The sequence below is a fragment of the Balaenoptera physalus genome (assembly GCF_965194825.1).
Source record: "Balaenoptera physalus genome assembly, chromosome: 13".
Taxonomy (NCBI): domain Eukaryota; kingdom Metazoa; phylum Chordata; class Mammalia; order Artiodactyla; family Balaenopteridae; genus Balaenoptera; species Balaenoptera physalus.
The window spans coordinates 69,400,857-69,420,148 of NC_138892.1; the positions used below are offsets into that span (position 1 = coordinate 69,400,857).

Genomic DNA, 19,292 nt, shown 5'->3' on the forward strand with positions numbered 1-19,292 from the left:
CTTCAGTGATCTCTTGGTTATAAAGTAGTGTAATGTTTAGCCTCCATGTGTTTGTATTTTTTACAGATTTTTTCCTGTAAGTGATATCAAGTCTCATAGTGTTGTGGTCGGAAAAGATACTTGATACGATTTCAGTTTTCTTAAATTTACCAAGGCTTGATTTGTGACCCACGATATGATCTCTCCTGAAGAATGTTCCATGAGCACTTGAGAAGAATATGTATTCTGTTGTTTTGGATGGAATGTCCAATAAATATCAATTAAGTCCATCTTGTTTATTGAATCATTTAAAGCTTCTGTTTCCCTATTTACTTGCATTTTGGATGATCTGTCCATTTGTGAAAGTGGGGTGTTAAGGTCCCCTACTATGATTGTGTTGCTGTTGATTTCCCCTTTTATGGCTGTTAGTATTTGCCTTATGTATTGAGGTGCTCCAATGTTGGGTGCAAAAATATTTACAATTGTGATATCTTCTTCTTGGATTGATCCCTTGATCATTATGTAGTGTCCTTCTTTGTGTGTTGTAATAGCCTTGATTTAAAGTCTATTTTGTCTGATACGAGAATTGCTACTCCAACTTTCTTTTGATTTCCATTTGCATGGAATATCTTTTTCCATCCCCTCACTTTCAGTCTGTATGTGTCCCTAGGTCTGAAGTGGGTCTCTTATAGACGGCTTACATACAGGTCTTGTTTTTGTATCCATTCAGCCGGTCTATGTCTTTTGGTTGGAGCATTTAATCCTTTCACATTTAAGGTAATTATCGATATGTATGTTCCTATTACCATTTTCTTAATTGTTTTGGGGTTGTTATTGTAGGTCTTTTCCTTCTCTTGTGTTTTCTACCTAGAGAAATTCCTTTAGCATTTGTTGTAAAGCTGGTTTGGTTGTGCTGAATTCCCTTAGCTTTTTCTTGTATGTTAAGGTTTTAATTTCTCCGTCAAATCTGAATGAGATCCTTACTGGGTAGAGTAATCTTGGTTGTAGGTTTTTCCCTTTCATCACTTTAAACATGTCCTCCCACTCCCTTCTGGCTTGCAGAGTTTCTGCTGAAAGGTCTGCTGTTTACCTTATGGGGATTCCCTTGTGTGTTATTTGTTGTTTTTTCCTTGCTGCTTTTATTATTTTTTCTTTGTATTTCATTTTTGATAGTTTGATTAATTCGTGTCTTGGCGTGTTTCTCCTTGGATTTATTCTGTATGGGACTCTCTGTGCTTCCTGGACTTGATTAACTATTTCGTTTCCCATATTAGGGAAGTTTTTAACTATAATCTCTTCATATATTTTCTCAGTCCCTTTCTTTTTTTCTTCTTCTTCTGGGACCCCTATAATTTGAATGTTGGTGCATTTAATGTTGTCCCAGTGGTCTCTGAGACTGTCCTCAATTCTTTTTATTCTTTTTTCTTTATTCTGCTCTGCCGTAGTTATTTCCACTATTTTATCTTCCAGGTCACTTATCCGTTCTTCTGCCTCAATTATTCTGCTATTGATCCCTTCTAGAGAATTTTTAATTTCACTTATTGTGTTGTTCATCACTGTTTGTTTGCTCTTTAGTTCTTCTAGGTCCTTGTTAAACATTTCTTGTAATTTCTCCATTCTATTTCCAACATAAATCATCTTGGATCATTTTGGATCATCTTTACTATCATTATTCTGAATTCTTTTTCAGGTAGACTGCCTATTTCCTCTTCATTTGTTAGGTTTGGTGGGTTTTTGCCTTGCTCCCTCATCTATTTTGTGTTTCTCTGTCTTCTCATTTTGCTTAAGTTACTGTGTTTGGGGTCTCCTTTTCACATGCTCCAGGTTTGTAGTTCCCATTGATGGTGGTGTCTGTCCCCAGTGGCTAAGGTTGGTTCAGTGCATTGTGTTGGCTTCCTGGTGGAGGTGACTATTGACTGTGTTCTGGTTGATGAGGCTGGATCGTGACTTTCTGGTGGGCAGGTCCATGTCTGGTGGTGTGTTTTGGGGTGTCTTTCACCTTATTATGATTTTAGGCAGCCTCTCTGCTAATGGGTGGGGTTGTGTTCCTGTCTTACTAGTTGTTTGCCATAGGGTGTCCAGCACTGTAGCTTGCTGGTCGTTGAGTGAAGCTGGGTCTTGGAGTTGAGATGGAGATCTCTGGGAGATTTTCGCTGTTTGATATTACGTGGAGCTGGGTGGTCTCTTGTGGACCAGTCCTGAACTTGGCTCTCCCACCTCAGAGGCACAGCCTTGATGCCTGGCTGGAGCACCAAGAGCCTGTCATCCACATGGCATTCCAGAACTTGCCAGCTTGTTATATTCTTCTATTCATCCTCCCTCTCTTCTCCTGCTAGTATTGGAGCATCTCCTGCAGAGGTGGGGGACAGCTATGGCTCACTGCAGGGACAAAGACATGGCCGGCGGCAGTTCTGGAGAGTACTCACCGATGTGCACCCTCCTGGCGGCTGCCATTTTCTTACCTTCGTTCCTTTTTATGGCTGAGTAATATTCTATTGTATATATGTACTACAGCTTCTTTATCCATTTATCTGTCGATGGGCATTTAGGTTACTTCCATGACCTGGCTATTGTAAATAGTGCTGCAATAAACATTGGGGTGCATGTGCCTTTTTGAATTACGGTTTTCTCTGGGTATATGCCCAATAGTGGGATTGCTAAGTCATATGGTAATTCTATTTTTAGTTTTTTAAGGAACCTCCATACAGTTCTCCATAGTGGCTGTATCAATTTACATTCGCACCAACAGTGCAAGAGCTTTCCGTTTTCTCCACATCCTCTCCAGCATTTGTTGTTTGTAGATTTTCTGATGATGCCCATTCTAACTGCTGTGAGGTGATACCTAATTGTAGTTTTGATTTGCATTTCTCTAATAATTAGTGATGTTGCGCAGCTTTTCATGTGCTTCTTGGCCATGTGTTTGTCTTTTTTGGAGAAATGTTTTGTTTGTTCTTCTTTCTCTAGTTCCTTTAGGTGTAAGGTTAGATTGTTTATTTGAGCTGTTTGTTGTTTCTTGAGGTAGGATTGTACTGCTGTAAACTTCCCTCTTAGAACTGCTTTGGCTTCTTCCCATAGGTTTTGGATCATCGTGTTTTCATTGTCATTTGTCTTTAGGTATTTTTTGATTTCCTCTTTGATTTCTTCAGTGATGTCTTGGTTATTTAGTAATGTATTGTTTAGCCTCCATGTGTTTGTGTTTTTTACGTTTTTTATCCTGTAACTGATTTCTAATCTCATAGCATTCTGGTCAGAAAAGATGCTTGATGTAATTTCAATTTTCTTAAATTTATTGAGGCTTGATTTGTGACCCAAGATGTGATCTATCCTGGAGAATGTTCCGTGAGCACTTGAGAAGAAAGTGTAATCTGCTGTTTTTGGATGGAATGTCCTATAAATATCAATTAAGTCTATCTAGTCTATTGTGTCATTTAAAGCTTGTGTTTCCTTATTAATTTTCTGTTTGGATTATCTGTCTATTGTTGTAAGTGAGGTGTCAAAGTCCCCCACTATTATTGTGTTACTGTTGATTTCTGTTTTTATAGCTGTTAGCAGTTGCCTTATGTATTGTGGTGCTCCTATGTCGGGTGCATATATATTTATAATTGTTATATCTTCTTCTTGGATTGATCCCTTGATCATTGTGCAGTGTCCTTCCTTATCTCTTGTAACATTCTTTATTTTGAAGTCTATTTTATGTGATATGAATATTGCTACTCCAGCTTTCTTTTGATTTCCATTTGCATGGAATATCTTTTTACATCCCCTCACTTTCAGTCTGTATGTGTCCCTAGGTCTGAAGTGGGTCTCTTGTACACAGCATATATGTGGGTCTTGTTTTTGTGTCCATTCAGTGAGCCTGTGTGTTTTGGTTGGAGCATTTAATCCATTCACGTTTAAGGGAATTACCGATATGTATGTACCCATGACCATTTTCTTAATTGTTTTCGGTTTGCTTTTGTAGGTCCTTTTCTTCTCTTGTATTTCCCACTTATAGAAGTTCCTTTGTCATTTGTTCTAGAGCTGGTTTGGTGGTGCTGAATCTCTTAGCTTGTCTGTAAAGCTTTTGATTTCTCCATCGAATCTGAATGAGATCCTTGCTGGGTAGAGTAATCTTGGTTGTAGCTTCTTCCCTTTCATCACTTTAAATATGTCATGCCACTCCCTTCTGGCTGGTAGTGTTTCTGCTGAGAAATCATCTGTTAACCTTATGGGAATTCCCTTGTATATTATTTGTCGGTTTTCCCTTGCTGCTTTCAATAATTTTCCTTTGTCTTTAATTGTTGCCAATTTGATTACTATGTGTCTTGGTGTGTTTCTCCTTGGGTTTATCCTGTATTGGACTCTCTATGCTTCCTGGACTTGGGTGGCTATTTCCTTTCCCATGTTAGGGAAGTTTTTGAGTATAATCTCTTCAAACATTTCCTCTGGTCCTTTCTCTCTCTCTTCTCCTTCTGGGACCCCTATAATGCGAATGTTGTTGCATTTAATGTTGTCCCAGAGGTCTCTTAGGCTGTCTTCATTTCTTTTCATTCTTTTTTCTTTATTCTGTTCCGCAGCAGTGAATTCCACTATTCTGTCTTCCAGGTCACTTATCCGTTCTTTTGACTCAGTTATTCTGCTATTGATTCCTTCTAGTGTATTTTTCTTTTCAGTTATTGTATTGTTCATCTCTGTTTGTTTGTTCTTTAATTCTCCTAGGTGTTTGTCCTTTAACCTTCTAGGTCTTTGTTAAACATTTCTTGCATCTTCTCAATCTTTGCCTCCATTCTTTTTCCAAGGTCCTGGATCATCTTTACTCTCATTATTCTGAATTATTTTTCTTGAAGGTTGCTTATCTCCACTTCATTTAGTTGTTTTTCTGGGTTTTTATCTTTTTCCTTCATCTGGTACATAGCCCTCTGCCTTTTCGTCTTGTCTATCTTTCTGTGAATGTGTTTTTTGTTCCACAGGCTGCAGGATTTTAGTTCTTCTTGCTTCTGCTTCTCAGTATTTTTAAAGTTGGAATTTCTGTATACTTTAGTAGATTTTTCAAGGCAGAATATATACTCTTTATGTATATATTATGTATATAATGCAGGAATCTTATATTATGATAAAACTATATGTAAAAATGAATTCCAAATTTCTATACTATCATTCAATTGAGAATAGTTTCGGCACTGGGAAACCTAGTATAGATAACAAGCGGGAAAGTTAAGTTCAAATTAATTCAAATCTAATAGGATAGTCCATTATGATGTTTTTGCCTATATATTTCTCCAGGCATGACAAGTACATGCCAACCATTGTTGTAAGCAACTTTTTATTCTATTTCTTCATTTTTAATGTACTTTATTTAAGGGTACGTATTTTCTTTGTACCTGTATATCTTCTCTTCTTTGTCTTCTGCATCATATCCAAGGACTCTGTCTGCCTTTAACCAAGCAAGCAAACAAACCTGTTAGCAGAGCTTTTACTTTAAATGTAAGGCAAAATGAAATGATTGTAAAAATCCAGCCATTGCCATTAACGGAATAGTGTCCTTATATTAGTGGATATTTAAAGGGTTAAATATATAAAAAATATATATAAATATAGAGGATATTAAAAGGGTAGTAAGAGGTATTTGTAGAGATTGTTGTCAAAGAGACCAAACAACTATGGTTAATGTTTTTCTTGTTTACTATAATTGCTAATTACAAAAATACTTAATGGGAGACAAATATCAACTCATCAAAGACATCTTATTATTCGGATTAGAACAGATATAGACATGTTTTACAAAATTCATTTCTATTACCAAGAGAAAAATTTTTTCTCATCTGATATATATGTATGTATACATATATATACATATCAATGTATTTTTTAAAATTTTAATATATCCTCATGCTAGCTAAGAGTTATTTTTTTGATCATAGTTTTTAATTTTAAGCAGTATTATCCTTGACAAATCAAGCTATAATAAAGTTTACTGTCGTTATAATAGAAACCTTTTCAGCTGTCATCTCAATTCATTGGTTTTATTGATATGGGAACTAATAAAAATCAAAGTACATAGAGAGAAGTAATCATGTAACTTATTTTCAGGAAAGCATATATGACAGAATTTAAGTATTTAAGAATTTAAATGTGGCTAAAATATAATCTTGACCAGTGCATGTCTCCAACAATGTTGAAATCAAACCATTTAAGGAAGATAGTTACTAAACTCTATAATTTTGAAGGGAAATCAGTGTACAGTTCCCCTAGTTAAAAGCTATATATTCCATCCTCTCTCTAACCCGCTTTTCCTGCTGTGATTTAATTCTTTCTTTCTTGACCTTTACTCAGGTGAAAAAGGAAATAACTTCTTACTGCCACTCATACAGTATCCCTGAAATGTATTTTGGCTTGTGACCTTTAAATGATGGGGATAAATAAAATGAATCTCATATCTTCATATGGACCTGATCTGTGGGTCAACATATGTTTGCTTTTCATCTGTATGAAAATGCTTTAGGTTGTGATTGCCATGGAATAGGTGAGGTCAGGTGAAGAATGAGAAGTTGCCAACTGAGTCAAGCAGGAGATGAAACGATCTGAAATGGAAAAGTTAAGAACTGGGGTATTCTTTGTGCGAGAGATGGTAATTGCTTATGGTCACTTGCCCTTCCATGAGTGAGACGCAGGGTGTAAGGACAGTGTGAAAATGCCTGGACTGTTAAGGGAAGAACACCTGGGCAGAACACTGGAAAGAGGTTACATATGGGTGACATAGCTGTGAGAACAGGGCTTGAAACTGAATAAAAATGCCTCAGGTCTTCCATGACATTTCATTTCCCACTAAGAAAGGATTTTGTGTAAGCACCATTTTAACACTGAGGATGATTTCCCCAATTAAAAAAAAAAATAGGCACTTTTAGAATTTCCACTGCCAAACTGTTTGTGTTTGAAACATTGAGTCCTATTCTTAACTTTCAAAAAATATAAATGTTTCATAAAGCCTAATGGTATTTACAGAGATATAAAAGTTAAAAATCTAGCCAAGGTTATTTGGTGTTTGAAATCAAGCATGATATTATTTTTGTGTGAAATTCCCTAGATCATTAACATTGCTTTAGTCAGCATTAATAGGAAATGCATGCCAGTAAGATGAAAATTAATTTCCAGTTGAATGCTTTATGTCAGGAGACAACTTGCCTGATTGCAGTTGTTTGAAACGGAGCATATTCTAAGCACATTGCCTGCTGCCTTTTCTTGGCTGTAGATATTGACGAGTGTGGGACCGGGAGGCACAGCTGTGCCAATGATACCATTTGCTTTAACTTGGATGGTGGATATGATTGCCGATGTCCTCACGGAAAGAACTGCACAGGGGACTGCATCCATGATGGAAAAGTTAAGCACAATGGTCAGATTTGGGTGTTGGAAAATGACCGGTGCTCTGTGTGCTCGTGTCAGGTTAGTATAAACAAAACATTGTAACCATTTTTATCGAGGTGTAATTTGCATATATTTCAAGTGTACAGCTTGATGAACTTAGACAAATTCATACGCCCATTTAACCATCACTCAATTAATATAACAGAACATTTTTACCTATCCAAAATGTTGCCTCGGTCCTTTCTTAGTCCCATAGCCCTAGCCTCAAGCAAACACTGCTTCCAGTTTCTATAGATTAGATTTGTATTTTCTAGAGCCTCATATAAATGGAATCATATAACACAGTTGGCCTTCTGTATCTGCAGGGTCCCCATCCATGGATTCAACCAACTGTGGATCAAAAATATTTGGGAAAAAAAAAATTCCAGAAAGTTCCAAAAAGCAAAACTTTAATTTCCCCCACACCAGCAACTGTTTACATAATATTTACATTGTATTAGATGTTATAAGTAATCTAGAGATAATTTAAAGTAAACCGGAGGGTGTGCATAGGTTATATGCAAATACTATGCCATTTAATATAAGGGACTTGAGCATCCACGGATTTTGGTATCCACGGGAGGCCTCAAACCAGTCCCCCAGGATTGGTTTTGTGTCTGACTTCTTTCTCTCAGCATTATGTTTTGACATTCATTTATATTCATTACACGTATCAGTAACCCATTCCTTTTTATTACTGAATAGTATTCCATTGTATGGAAATGCCACAATGTGTTTATTTATTCATATGGTAAAATTTTGTTTCTAACTATGCTAATGTTTCTATAGTCACAATATCATATTTGAATGAATGTATAAATGAAACCATAATGAATATGCTATGGCCTGCAAGTGAAAAATATCTATTTGGGTTATATTTCAATTTTAGAGAGGTGTTCTGTTATGTGTACCCAGTTGATAATAGACATTTAAATTATAGTTAAATGAATAATACCAAGGACTCAACTATTATTAAAGAAATTGGTAACAGCTTGTACAAATCATAAGATTAAAATATTCTAGAAACTTAATAATATGTAAAACTTGTTGACTAGCTACCAAATATAAACATACAAGCCCTCACACAAAACAAAATTTAGTTAGTATTCAAATTACTATATTAATAAACAAGTAAATGTATATTTATATATACATACACAATTTATTTACACATAAGAGCCATGCAGTGGTTATCATTTTAACTGGTTATTTCTGAAAATTTTCTTTCCAGTCAAGTCATTTAAAGAGTAATGTGTGGAAAGAAAATTGAAAGTTCTCCAGCTTAAGTATTTTCTGGGTGTTAGCTACAAAATGGAATTTTAAAGAAAATCAGTTATATTGGGTAAACAGTGTGAATTATCTCAACTTCCAAATCAACGTCTGAGATTATAGACATAGCATGTAATATATATAAAATGTATATATGTGTGCGTATATACACATGTACACACACACAGATACACGCATACATATGATGTTAGTATATTGAGAAATGGAGGTTTCTGGTAACTGCTTTTTTTCCCTTGTCATACAGAATGGATTTGTAATGTGTCGACGGATGGTCTGTGACTGTGAGAATCCCACGGTTGATCTTTTCTGCTGCCCCGAATGTGACCCAAGGCTGAGCAGTCAGTGCCTCCATCAAAATGGGGAAACCTTGTACAACAGTGGTGACACCTGGGTCCAGAATTGCCAGCAGTGCCGCTGCTTGGTAAGTTCAGCTATGTGAAGTTCAGGGAAACGTTTAAGCCCAGAATTGAAATCGTAAAGCAACCTTGCCCTGCCCCCTGCACCGATACTCGGTACCTGGCCATAGTGTTGGGAGTTACAAAAAGTGAACCTGGTTAGGATGATAAGGTGATGGTTATGCATTCAGGACCTGAGAAGGAATATCTGGGGGTAGATGTGGTACACCATGTCGTGTCAGTCTTTCAGGACTATCTCCAGAGCTCAAAAGAAGAAAAGGCTCTCCTGGCTTCCCCAATCCCACTCAGCTTAGGTTTACTTAGAGACAGTTATGAACAGAATAATGGCATTCAAAAAAAATCACTTTTTCCAATAGACCTTTTGTTAATCCATTTCTGTCAATTATGCTTAGATGTAAGAAAACAAAAACAAAAAAAACACACTTTTTTTTTCTTTCTAAAGATTATTACTGTCAATGCTGTTCTGGTGGGCACTCTGTTTTACATAATATGGATATGCAATAAATACTTACTAGAATCTTAGAATTAAATGTATATATTTATGAAACTTCTACTGGAAACAATAGGTTAAAAAGAAAATGAAGACTTGATAAAGAAAATACCAATCATTTTTTCATTTAACCAAATTTCTTGTTTCTTTCTAGTGGTGTAAATAAAAAGGAAAATTGGTCTATATGTCTTTATAGAAGAAAGTTTCACAGATGCTACTTTTAAAGTTAGGACTAGTTTCCTTTCTATTTGTGTGAAGACATTTTTAAGGCAATGCTTTTTTATTGCTTCCTTCTCATACTTTCAACCCAAAAATCAATTAAAAGAGCAAGGTCAGTTTCTGTGCCTGAAGGCCGCTTTCATCTCCAAGACCATGAGACTCAGAATTATGGAGAAAATAGGAAACAGGTGGGAACTAAATTTTAAAAAGATCCGATTCACACAATTTTCTCATGTGGAATAAAAATGACTGAAATCAGCTCCTAGTTTTGTTTTGTTTTGTTTTTTCCAAAGTCCCTACATTGAGAAACATATAAATGAACAAAGAAAAACTGTCAAATTTCCTTCATATTTCAGTTTACTTTCTTGTCAGTGGACAAGACTTTGTTTTTGCAGAAGGGAATAAATGAGAAGGTAGGGGGAAAAGATTGTAAAAATGAAAAAAGTATCTCATAAGCAGAAACTAAGTAAAAACCTCTTCTGTAGTAAACAATTCTCCTTTGTCATGGGAAAGAGAAGGGCATGCAAATTTGCTTTAAGAGAAAGAGTTTTTGCTTTCCTTTATTGTTGTTCTTGTTTAACCCCTGAAGACTGTTTTATAATCCATCTGCAGTATAGGTCTCATCTCTCTGATAGGGCTTTTGTGGATTCCCTGCAAAATTCATAGCTGTGCAGGTCTGAGTATAAATGTCCATCAAACAAATTGAGTATTCGGTAAACAATGTGCTCCCTCCCTCCTCCTCCCTTTGCCCTTGTTCATCTGCTTTCCTTATAGCAAGGGGAAGTTGACTGTTGGCCCCTGCCTTGCCCAGAGGTGGAGTGTGAATTCAGTGTCCTCCCAGAGAATGAGTGCTGCCCGCGCTGTGTCGCCGACCCTTGCCAGGCCGACACCATCCGTAATGACATCACCAAAACTTGCCTGGACGAGATGAATGTGGTTCGCTTCACTGGGTCCTCTTGGATCAAACATGGCACTGAGTGTACTCTCTGCCAGTGCAAGGTAAAGCCCATTCATTATATTCAAGTAGGGAGCACCTGGCCAGCTGCACCCAGGATTCACAGATACTAATGTGCTTAACCTGGCCAATGGGAAGCATATTCTTTCCTATTTACTGTTCAAACAGAGATGGGAGGAGGGCCACTCAGCTTTATTAGTGCCAAGGCTGACTGTCCTGTGCATCCTCTAATGCATATTCAGGGAGAAGGAGGTGCTTGGTCAGAAACCAGAATGATGGGTTACTAATATCACCAGAACAGAAAGAACCTACGTAAATTGCCCTAAAGCATCTAACTGTACACATCTTAAAATAAAAGAATACAACACCAAACTTCATGTTTCTTTCATGATAGAAGACAATATTATTTTATTGATTTTTATCTAGTCCTTTTATGAGATAAGATATATCAACAAAGTGAACATATTACGATTTCCAAAGTGAAAATCAATATGGCAAAAACGGGCATATTTCTTGGTTTGTGGTGGTGAGTTACATTGAGTTGAAAAATTTAAGATCTGTTGTTTACCATATTTTATTCCTACGGCTGGAGAAAAATCATTATAAAGATTTTTCTTTTTATTCTCATAGGAAAATAGAGCATTGTGCCTTTTACTTCACTGAGAATAGAAATACTGGTAATGTAGACAGAGTATATAGAATTCACAGATGGTGACAAAGTTGAAAACATTCTACTTTGATTATTGTTCCTACAAACATTTGATTTCATGGTCATTGTACTTCATAGTCAAAATTTTAGAATCAACACTAGAACTAAGTAAATAATCTGGAAAGCTTAACAACAACAAGAAAACAGAGATGTCAGATTTTTCCCACCATAGCACAGCCAAATATCTATAACTGCTCTGGTTCTTTAAGTGAGCATTTCCATTAAAAATTTTTTTTTCAATAGAGCAATTTCATTCAGATTCATATAGTGCAAATTTCTTACTAGAGTGGCTTGATGTAACAGGACAAAGAAATGTGAAATGCTTTAAGTTTTGAGATGCTATTATTATCTATTTCAAACCAAAATTTCTGGCTCTTTCAATTATTGCAATTTAATCAAGCACAGCTTGTCAATCAAGCACAGCTTTTTGGGGGAACATTTAATGCAGTTTTCTAAAAGTGCATTAGCACATTTGGAAGTTACTTTTACTACTAAAAGTTACTAATAATGTATATGCAGTGCTGCTTTAATATACATTTTTTTAAATAGATCTTTATTGGAGTATAATTGCTTCACAATACTGTGTTAGTTTCTGTTGTACACCAAAGTGAATCAGCCACATGCATACATATGTCCCAATATCCCCTCCCTCTTGAGCCTCCCTCCCATCCTCCCTATATACATTTGATATGAGTACATTTGAGTACATTTAATGGTGCATTATCTAGAAACTTCAGCATTCATGACCAATAGGGAAATGCTTTCTGACATTTAATTACCAAATAGAGTTGAGTCTCTTTACACTCTTAATCTAACTGTTAGATTATTGTTCTGAGCAATGACAACAAATACATATACCGGGTGATAGAATGTAAAACACCAGATATAGCTCAGACAGATACTTCCAACAAGAAGGATACATTCAGTAATAGGCAGAAAAACATTAGAGTGTTTTCTGGGGAAAAGAGTGTGAATGAGCTTGTCATTCACCATCTTACAAACAACTACTAGGATTTTTTGGCTCATGGTAGAAATATAGTCCAGAAAGTGTATTTTGACATTAAATTCATTTCTTGTCAGATAAGTGCCGATTCTCAGAGGTTACTATTTGATGCCATTTCCCTTTTCCCTTCTTATTAAGTATGAGTTATAAGAATATCCTCAATGTTACCAAATGAATCCCTAATACTCATCTTATTATGTTTATTTTGTGCTATTTTAAAAATGAAACTTATGCCAAACAGGCTTGAGAGATTTCATTGGAGGTGAGCATCCTTCACAATTTGGTGCTTTCAGAGCACCGTTTTCGCTTATCAATCTCCCCATCCTACCGCTTCTGAGTTATTTGTTTTAGTCAATAAATACAAATTATGTGGGGTATTGTGCCAGAACTGGGGTAGAATGATAAGCAAAAATGGGTACAATCGTTCTTGGAAATTTTTGCCCAGCAGCTTCTAGAGCTCTGCTGTCCAGTACAGTAGCCCGTAACCACACATGGCTATTTAAATTCATTGAAATTAAGTTAAAAATCCAATTCCTCAGTCACACAAGCTACATTTCAAATGCTCACACGTGCTAGTGGCTATCGTATTAGATAGCACATACAGAGAACCTTTCTATCATCGCAGAATATTGTATTGGAAAGCACTGGCCTAGAGGTGAAGAATGTGGCATCTGGAATCAGGCTACCTGGATTGAAAGCCTGGTCAATCTCACTAGCAATGTCACCTCAAGGGATATTTATTAATCTCTCGGTGGCTCCATTTTTCTCATCTAAAAATGGGAATAATAATATTACTTACCTAGGAATAATTATAGTACCTACTTGAGAAAGTTGCTATAAGAATTAAGTGAGAAGATCCACACAAAGTTTCCTACACATTTCATATGCATTCAGAGTAAGCGCTCAATAAATGTTGACTATTATTATTGTAGGTAGTGGAGTATAGAAACATTAATTAAGTCATGAAACAGATAAAGACAACATTACAAACTCTGATGGATGCTCTAAAGGAAAGTTGCACTGTGCTAAGAGGCTGTACAATGCATGAACCAGTTTTACTTCCTGAGGAATTAAGAGTTAGCTGGGAGAAATAGAGTTAAGAGTTTCCCTTCCCTTTTTAAAGATGTCTTCAAATGTAATTTGCTTAGGTTAAAAAAAAAATGCTTCCTCCACTTAGAAGTTGAATTCTTGCATCAAAAAAGAATTACTAATTTTGTCTTTCCTAAATCTAATAGAGACTACACACCCTTATGATGGGTCAGAGAGCTTTCAGGCAATTATGTTTTGAGCTCCAGACGATAAAGAGGGATGTACCCAGTTGAGAAATAAAAAGGGAGGAGGTATTAGAGGGTCATTCCCTTTAATAAATTATCACTGGGTTGGACACTTGGGAAATTGGAAGCCAGAGGGCCACTTTTAACTCCTGCGGAGACTCTAGATGTAATACTGAGATAATTGAGGTATGGAAAAAAATAGTTTTATGAGGATGAAGCTCCTAACTTTCTAAATGTTGCCTTCATCTATTAGAAACCATAAACTTAAAGTTTGGAAAGTGGACATCTGTGTTAAAATTAGAATAGATAACTAAATCTATCTATGGAAAGAAATACCCCATAAATGAGTAATATTATAATGAATACTTTAATATATGATCAGGAGAGCTTCGCAAATCAAAAGAGGAAGAAAGTATTATTCTATAAATACTGGAATGACTGGACAGCAGTTTGAAGGATGTAAGTTGTATATACTATTATATTATGTATCAAAACAAATTCCATGTGGAAAAAGTGCTAGATATTAAAAATAAATCAAAACAAAGATAAATAATCAAATATTTATCAAAATTCTTGAAGGAAGATGCCTTTTCTAATTTAAAAGTGATAAAATCTACCTCAAAGAAAATTGAGAGCTTCTGTAGATGAACAAAATTAGCAAAATAGAAGATTACAACTAGAAACTAGAAAAATATTTTCAACAGATATGATTTCTTTATTAGATTAAAAATATATGAAAATTAATTTAAAAATACTTATTTCCCCATAAATAAATCAACAAAGGATGAATAAACAATTTACTAAAGAATACAGCTATCAAAAAAGAGGAAACCAGTGTTTTAAATAATTGACACTTAAATATAAACTAACATAATGAATTATTATTTTCACATACTACAGTAAAAAAATATTTCACAATAATTTCCAATGCTGACAGAGGTGTAGTGGAATTGTAATTCTTATGCAATGTTAGTGACATTGAAAAATACATGTCAAGAACCATACATACATCTCTTTGCCCACTCCCCATCCCCACAGAAATATCCAGAAGATCCTACTAATCCTGGGTCTGAGAATCCAACCTAAAGAAATAATCTAAAATATGGAGCAAACTATATGCATCGTAATATTAACCTCAACATTAATTTGCACACAGAATCAAGGAAGAAATCAAAATATCCAGCAAAGGAAAAATGTGTTAAATAAATTATGGTAACTCTATAACATATAACATTATATCATAATTATATAATATGTAATTATATGACTGCATTATTCAATTATTCATGTACTAACAATGCTTATAATAAAAATTAAGATAAAAATACTATGTGTGATTACATATGCACTTTGATTACAAGAAGGTTGAAAATAAAGGAATATGAAGTGAATTCTATTAGGACATACTAAAATATTGATAATAGTGGGATTTAAAATTATTAATTTTTATATAGATTATTTATAGCCACATATTATATATGAATATATAATTACATATATTTATTATATTATAGTATGTATAATTTATAAACATTAATTAACATATTAATACCATATAGTGATTGATAAGTAAATAATAAATATCTTAAATATAAATAAGAGTAAAATATATTATGCATTATATATATCATGTATAAACATTTTACTGAAAGCTGAAAGTCACCTGTCTTCTAATCTTAATGTTATAGACTTTACCATGCAAAGAGTGATGATGACTTCTTTACCAATAAATATAGCCGGAAATAACAAGGTGTTAAGGAAACTTACTGTGTTACTACATAAAAATAGATTTTATAATTAGTTATGACAGTAGGTGGTTACTATTCCTAGCAACCTGACTAAGTTTCAGTGGGTCACCTTTTATTCTAGTTTTTATCAAGGTAATGTTTGTTAAGGTGAAATGCATAGTTATTTTGTATATAATTTTATAAGCTTGATGAATCAAAATATAGAATATTTCCAACAATCTAGCAAGTACCTTTTTGTCCCCTTCCAGATGATACCTACTTCTCATAGGAAACCTCAATTTTATTTCATTATAGTAAATTTATTTTCCTATTTAAAAATTTCATATAAATGGATCACACAGTATGTATTCTTTTATATCTAATGGTGAATTGACCAGTTTATCATTATGTAATGTCCCTCCTTATCTCTAGCAAGGCTTCTAGACTTGAAGTCAATTTTGACTGGTACTTTCTTTTTTTTTTTAATATTCATTTATTTATTTAGTTGCACCGGGTCTTAGTTGCAGCTGGCAGGCTCCTTAATTGTGGCTTGCCAGCTCCTTAGTTGCAACACGTGGGCTCCTTAGTTGTGGCAGGCAGGCTCCTTAGTTGTGGCATGCAAACTCTTAGTTGCAACATGCATGTGGGATCTAGTTCCTTCACCAGGGATTGAACCCAGACCCCCTGCATTGGGATCATGGAGCCTTATCCACTGCACCACCAGGGAAGTCCATTGTCTGGTACATTTGTAGCCACACAGTATATTGTTTTGATTCATCCACTTTCAACCTATCTATGGTTTTATATTTAAAGTGCATTTTTTATAGATAATGTATAAATAGTTCTTACTTTTTTATCCAGTGTGACAATCTCTGTCTTTTAATTGAAGTGTTAGTCTATTTACATTTAATATTGTTTTTGACATTGGTGGATTTTGGGCCACCATTTTGCCATTTGTTTTCTACTTGTTCCATCTATTTTTTGTATTCTTAATCATCTATTCCTTCCTTCTTTTTGTTTGTTAATATTTTTTATATTATTCAATTTTACTTATTCTTTTGAATTCTTCACTATAACTCTTTTTATGATTGTTTTAGTTGTTGGTATAGGAGTTGTAACATATATCATTCATTTATTACAGTATAATAAGATTTAATATTATACTAATTCATATAAAATGTAAGAACTTTGGAATAATATAATCCCATTCCCCTAACCTTTGCACTATAATAATCATATATTTATAACTAGGTATACTATAAACTCTAAAAATCTGTATTACTATCAATATTTTTGCTTTAATAAGTCAAATATCTTTGAAGCAAATTAATAGAAGAAAAAATGCTATATTTTAAATTTTATATTTATATTTATCCACATATTTACCATTTCTTGTGCCCTTCATTTCTTCTCACACATGTTAATCTCCATCTAGTGTTATTTCCCTTTATCTTGAATAACTTCCTTTAGCATTTTCCATTTTGCAGATATACTGGCCACAAATTCTCTCAACTTACATTTATTTGAAAATGTCTTATTTTTGAAGGATATTTAACTAAATATAGAATTCAGGATTGACAGATTTGTCCCAGCACTTTAAAGGTGGTACTCTACTGTTTTCTAGTTTCTATTATTTCTGATGAGGATTCAGCTATCATTTGTACTTTTGTTCCCTTATATGTAATATGTCCTTTTTTTCTCCTCTGTCTCCTTTCATGATTCTTTCTTTATCTTTGGTTTTTAGAATTTTGACTATGATGAACTTAAGTATGATTTTTTTTTTTTTTTTGTCCTCTTTGGTGTTTTCTGGGCTTTTTGAGTATCTAAGTAGATTTTTTTCACCAAATTTGAGAAAAATTTGGCCATTGTTTCTTCGGATATTTGGTCTGCCACATTATTTCCCTCCGATTCTTCTGGGACTCCAATTACACATGTATTATATGGTTTAATATTATCCTGAAGGTCACTGAGGTTCTATTTTTATTTCAATCTTTTTCTCTTTTTTTTAAAGATTGGATAATTTCTTTTTTTTTTAATTTATTGACTATTTCTTCTGCCATCTCTAATCTGCTGTTAAACCCACCCAATGAATTTTTCATTTTGAATATTGCACTTTTCAGTTCCAGAATTTTTATTTAATTCTATTTATACTTTCATTTCTCTGCTGTAACTTACCATGTTTTATCATTCATTATGACCATCTTTTTTTACATCTTTGTATGTATTAGTAATAGCTACTTTCTAGTCTTTACCATCTGGATTAACTTTGAGTCATTTCTATTCACTAGTTTTTCTCTTGGTGAGGAGTCACTTTTTTCTGTTTTTCTTCACATGTCTAGTAATGTTTATGGTTTACTGGATATTGTGGATAATACATAGTATAGACCCTACATTCTATTAGCTTCTTCTGAAGACTATTTTTGTTCTAGCAGATTGCAGATTACTGGCCAGTCATCTTGCAGTTGGAAAGGCTGGGCTTTACATTGGTTAGGTGGGTCTATTCCAGGTGTACCCTTAGTTTTAGGGTGAATCTCTTAATCTTGAGACATCATTTTCTTCCTAATCATGGCCCTTTTGGGCTTTCAATGGAAAGCCTGAATTTTTTATCAGTCCCTTCTAACTTGGCAGGACATAGATTTTAAACCCACAGTGAGCAGCAACTGAAATATCTGCTCAAATCTTTCAAACTTCAAGCTGTGACTCTCTGATTGTCTCTTTAGAGTCTCCTCTGCAATTCAAAGACCCGCCACAGATTTGAGGGGAGTTGACTTGCTGATTCACTCCCTCCTTTCTAGACATTTCCTCCTGAATTTCCAGCCACTCTGGCAGCCCAGCAGAGCCCTAAATATTGTCTTCTGACATGTGGGCCCTATCAGATTGTGGCTTTCTGCTTGAGTTATAATTATCCTAAGCTTCACAGACTAGGGAGTGCCCTAAGGGAAAATGCCAAGTAAAAATGAATCTCAAATAGTACATCTTCCTTCTTTTAAAGATTGAAACTCCTCCAGTGTCTACCTGCTTTTAGTCACTTTGCTTTAAATAGTTTTTATATTTTGTCCAAACTTTATAGTTATCCATAGGAGGGATAGTCGATAGTCTTAAACAAGTAACTCTGCCATTACTGAAACAGGAACCCCAGTGGCATATTTTATTAATCTTTCTTGTATGAACTATGTTTCCCTAATTGGGGAGCTTCCAATGACATGGTCTGTAGAGCATTTATGTTGCTATAGCAGAATTGATATGGAATAAGAAAAACACTACTGGAAGACTTGGAAAATATACCTTCTCTTCCTAAAACATACTCATACTCCAAACATTCCCTAACTCTCTTTCTGCTCAAAATCCATACAATTTGAGAAACTGATATTCTCAGGAACTGGTACACCCCTCCCTTCATTGGGTCAATGGGTTGGGAAAGATCATGTGACCAGGTTATGGCCAGAAAACCTCTGCCTCTGAGCATAATGACAAAGCTTTAAAATGCAGCTAGAGATCCAAGAGATGGATGTCACCTTCTTTTGCTGTCAGAGTAAGAACTCTGCTTAATAACAATTTAAAAAGAAAGAGGATTAAGTTAAATTGATAATATTCTTCTTGGATATAGACTGGCTTTTCCCTCATTTGGTAAGCTTCAACAAAGGCTAAAGTACCAAAGCCCTTTCTTAAGTTTTATCTTACATGAACAGACCCTTTTGGTTTTATCATATTAAGGCCTGATACATTTTCAATCATCTAAAGTCAATTATCTGGAGAATATATCAAATAGAAGATGAGTTTTAGAGTCAGACTAACCTGAATTTTAATCCCAGCTGTACCATTATATTAGCTTTGTGATTTGGGCCAT

At 34.7% G+C, this 19,292-nt stretch overlaps 1 protein-coding gene across 2 annotated transcripts in view; it reads left to right on the top strand.

Annotated features, from left to right (window-relative positions):
• NELL2 (neural EGFL like 2) overlaps positions 1–19,292 on the top strand; it is a 601,925-nt gene that overhangs the window by 340,513 nt on the left and 242,120 nt on the right. For both annotated transcript variants that reach the window (XM_082422567.1, XM_082422566.1), the window contains 3 exons: positions 7,208–7,401; positions 8,897–9,073; positions 10,552–10,776. In XM_082422567.1, coding sequence (XP_082278693.1) covers positions 7,208–7,401; positions 8,897–9,073; positions 10,552–10,776 — 596 coding nt within the window. The remainder of the gene's footprint in view (positions 1–7,207; positions 7,402–8,896; positions 9,074–10,551; positions 10,777–19,292) is intronic.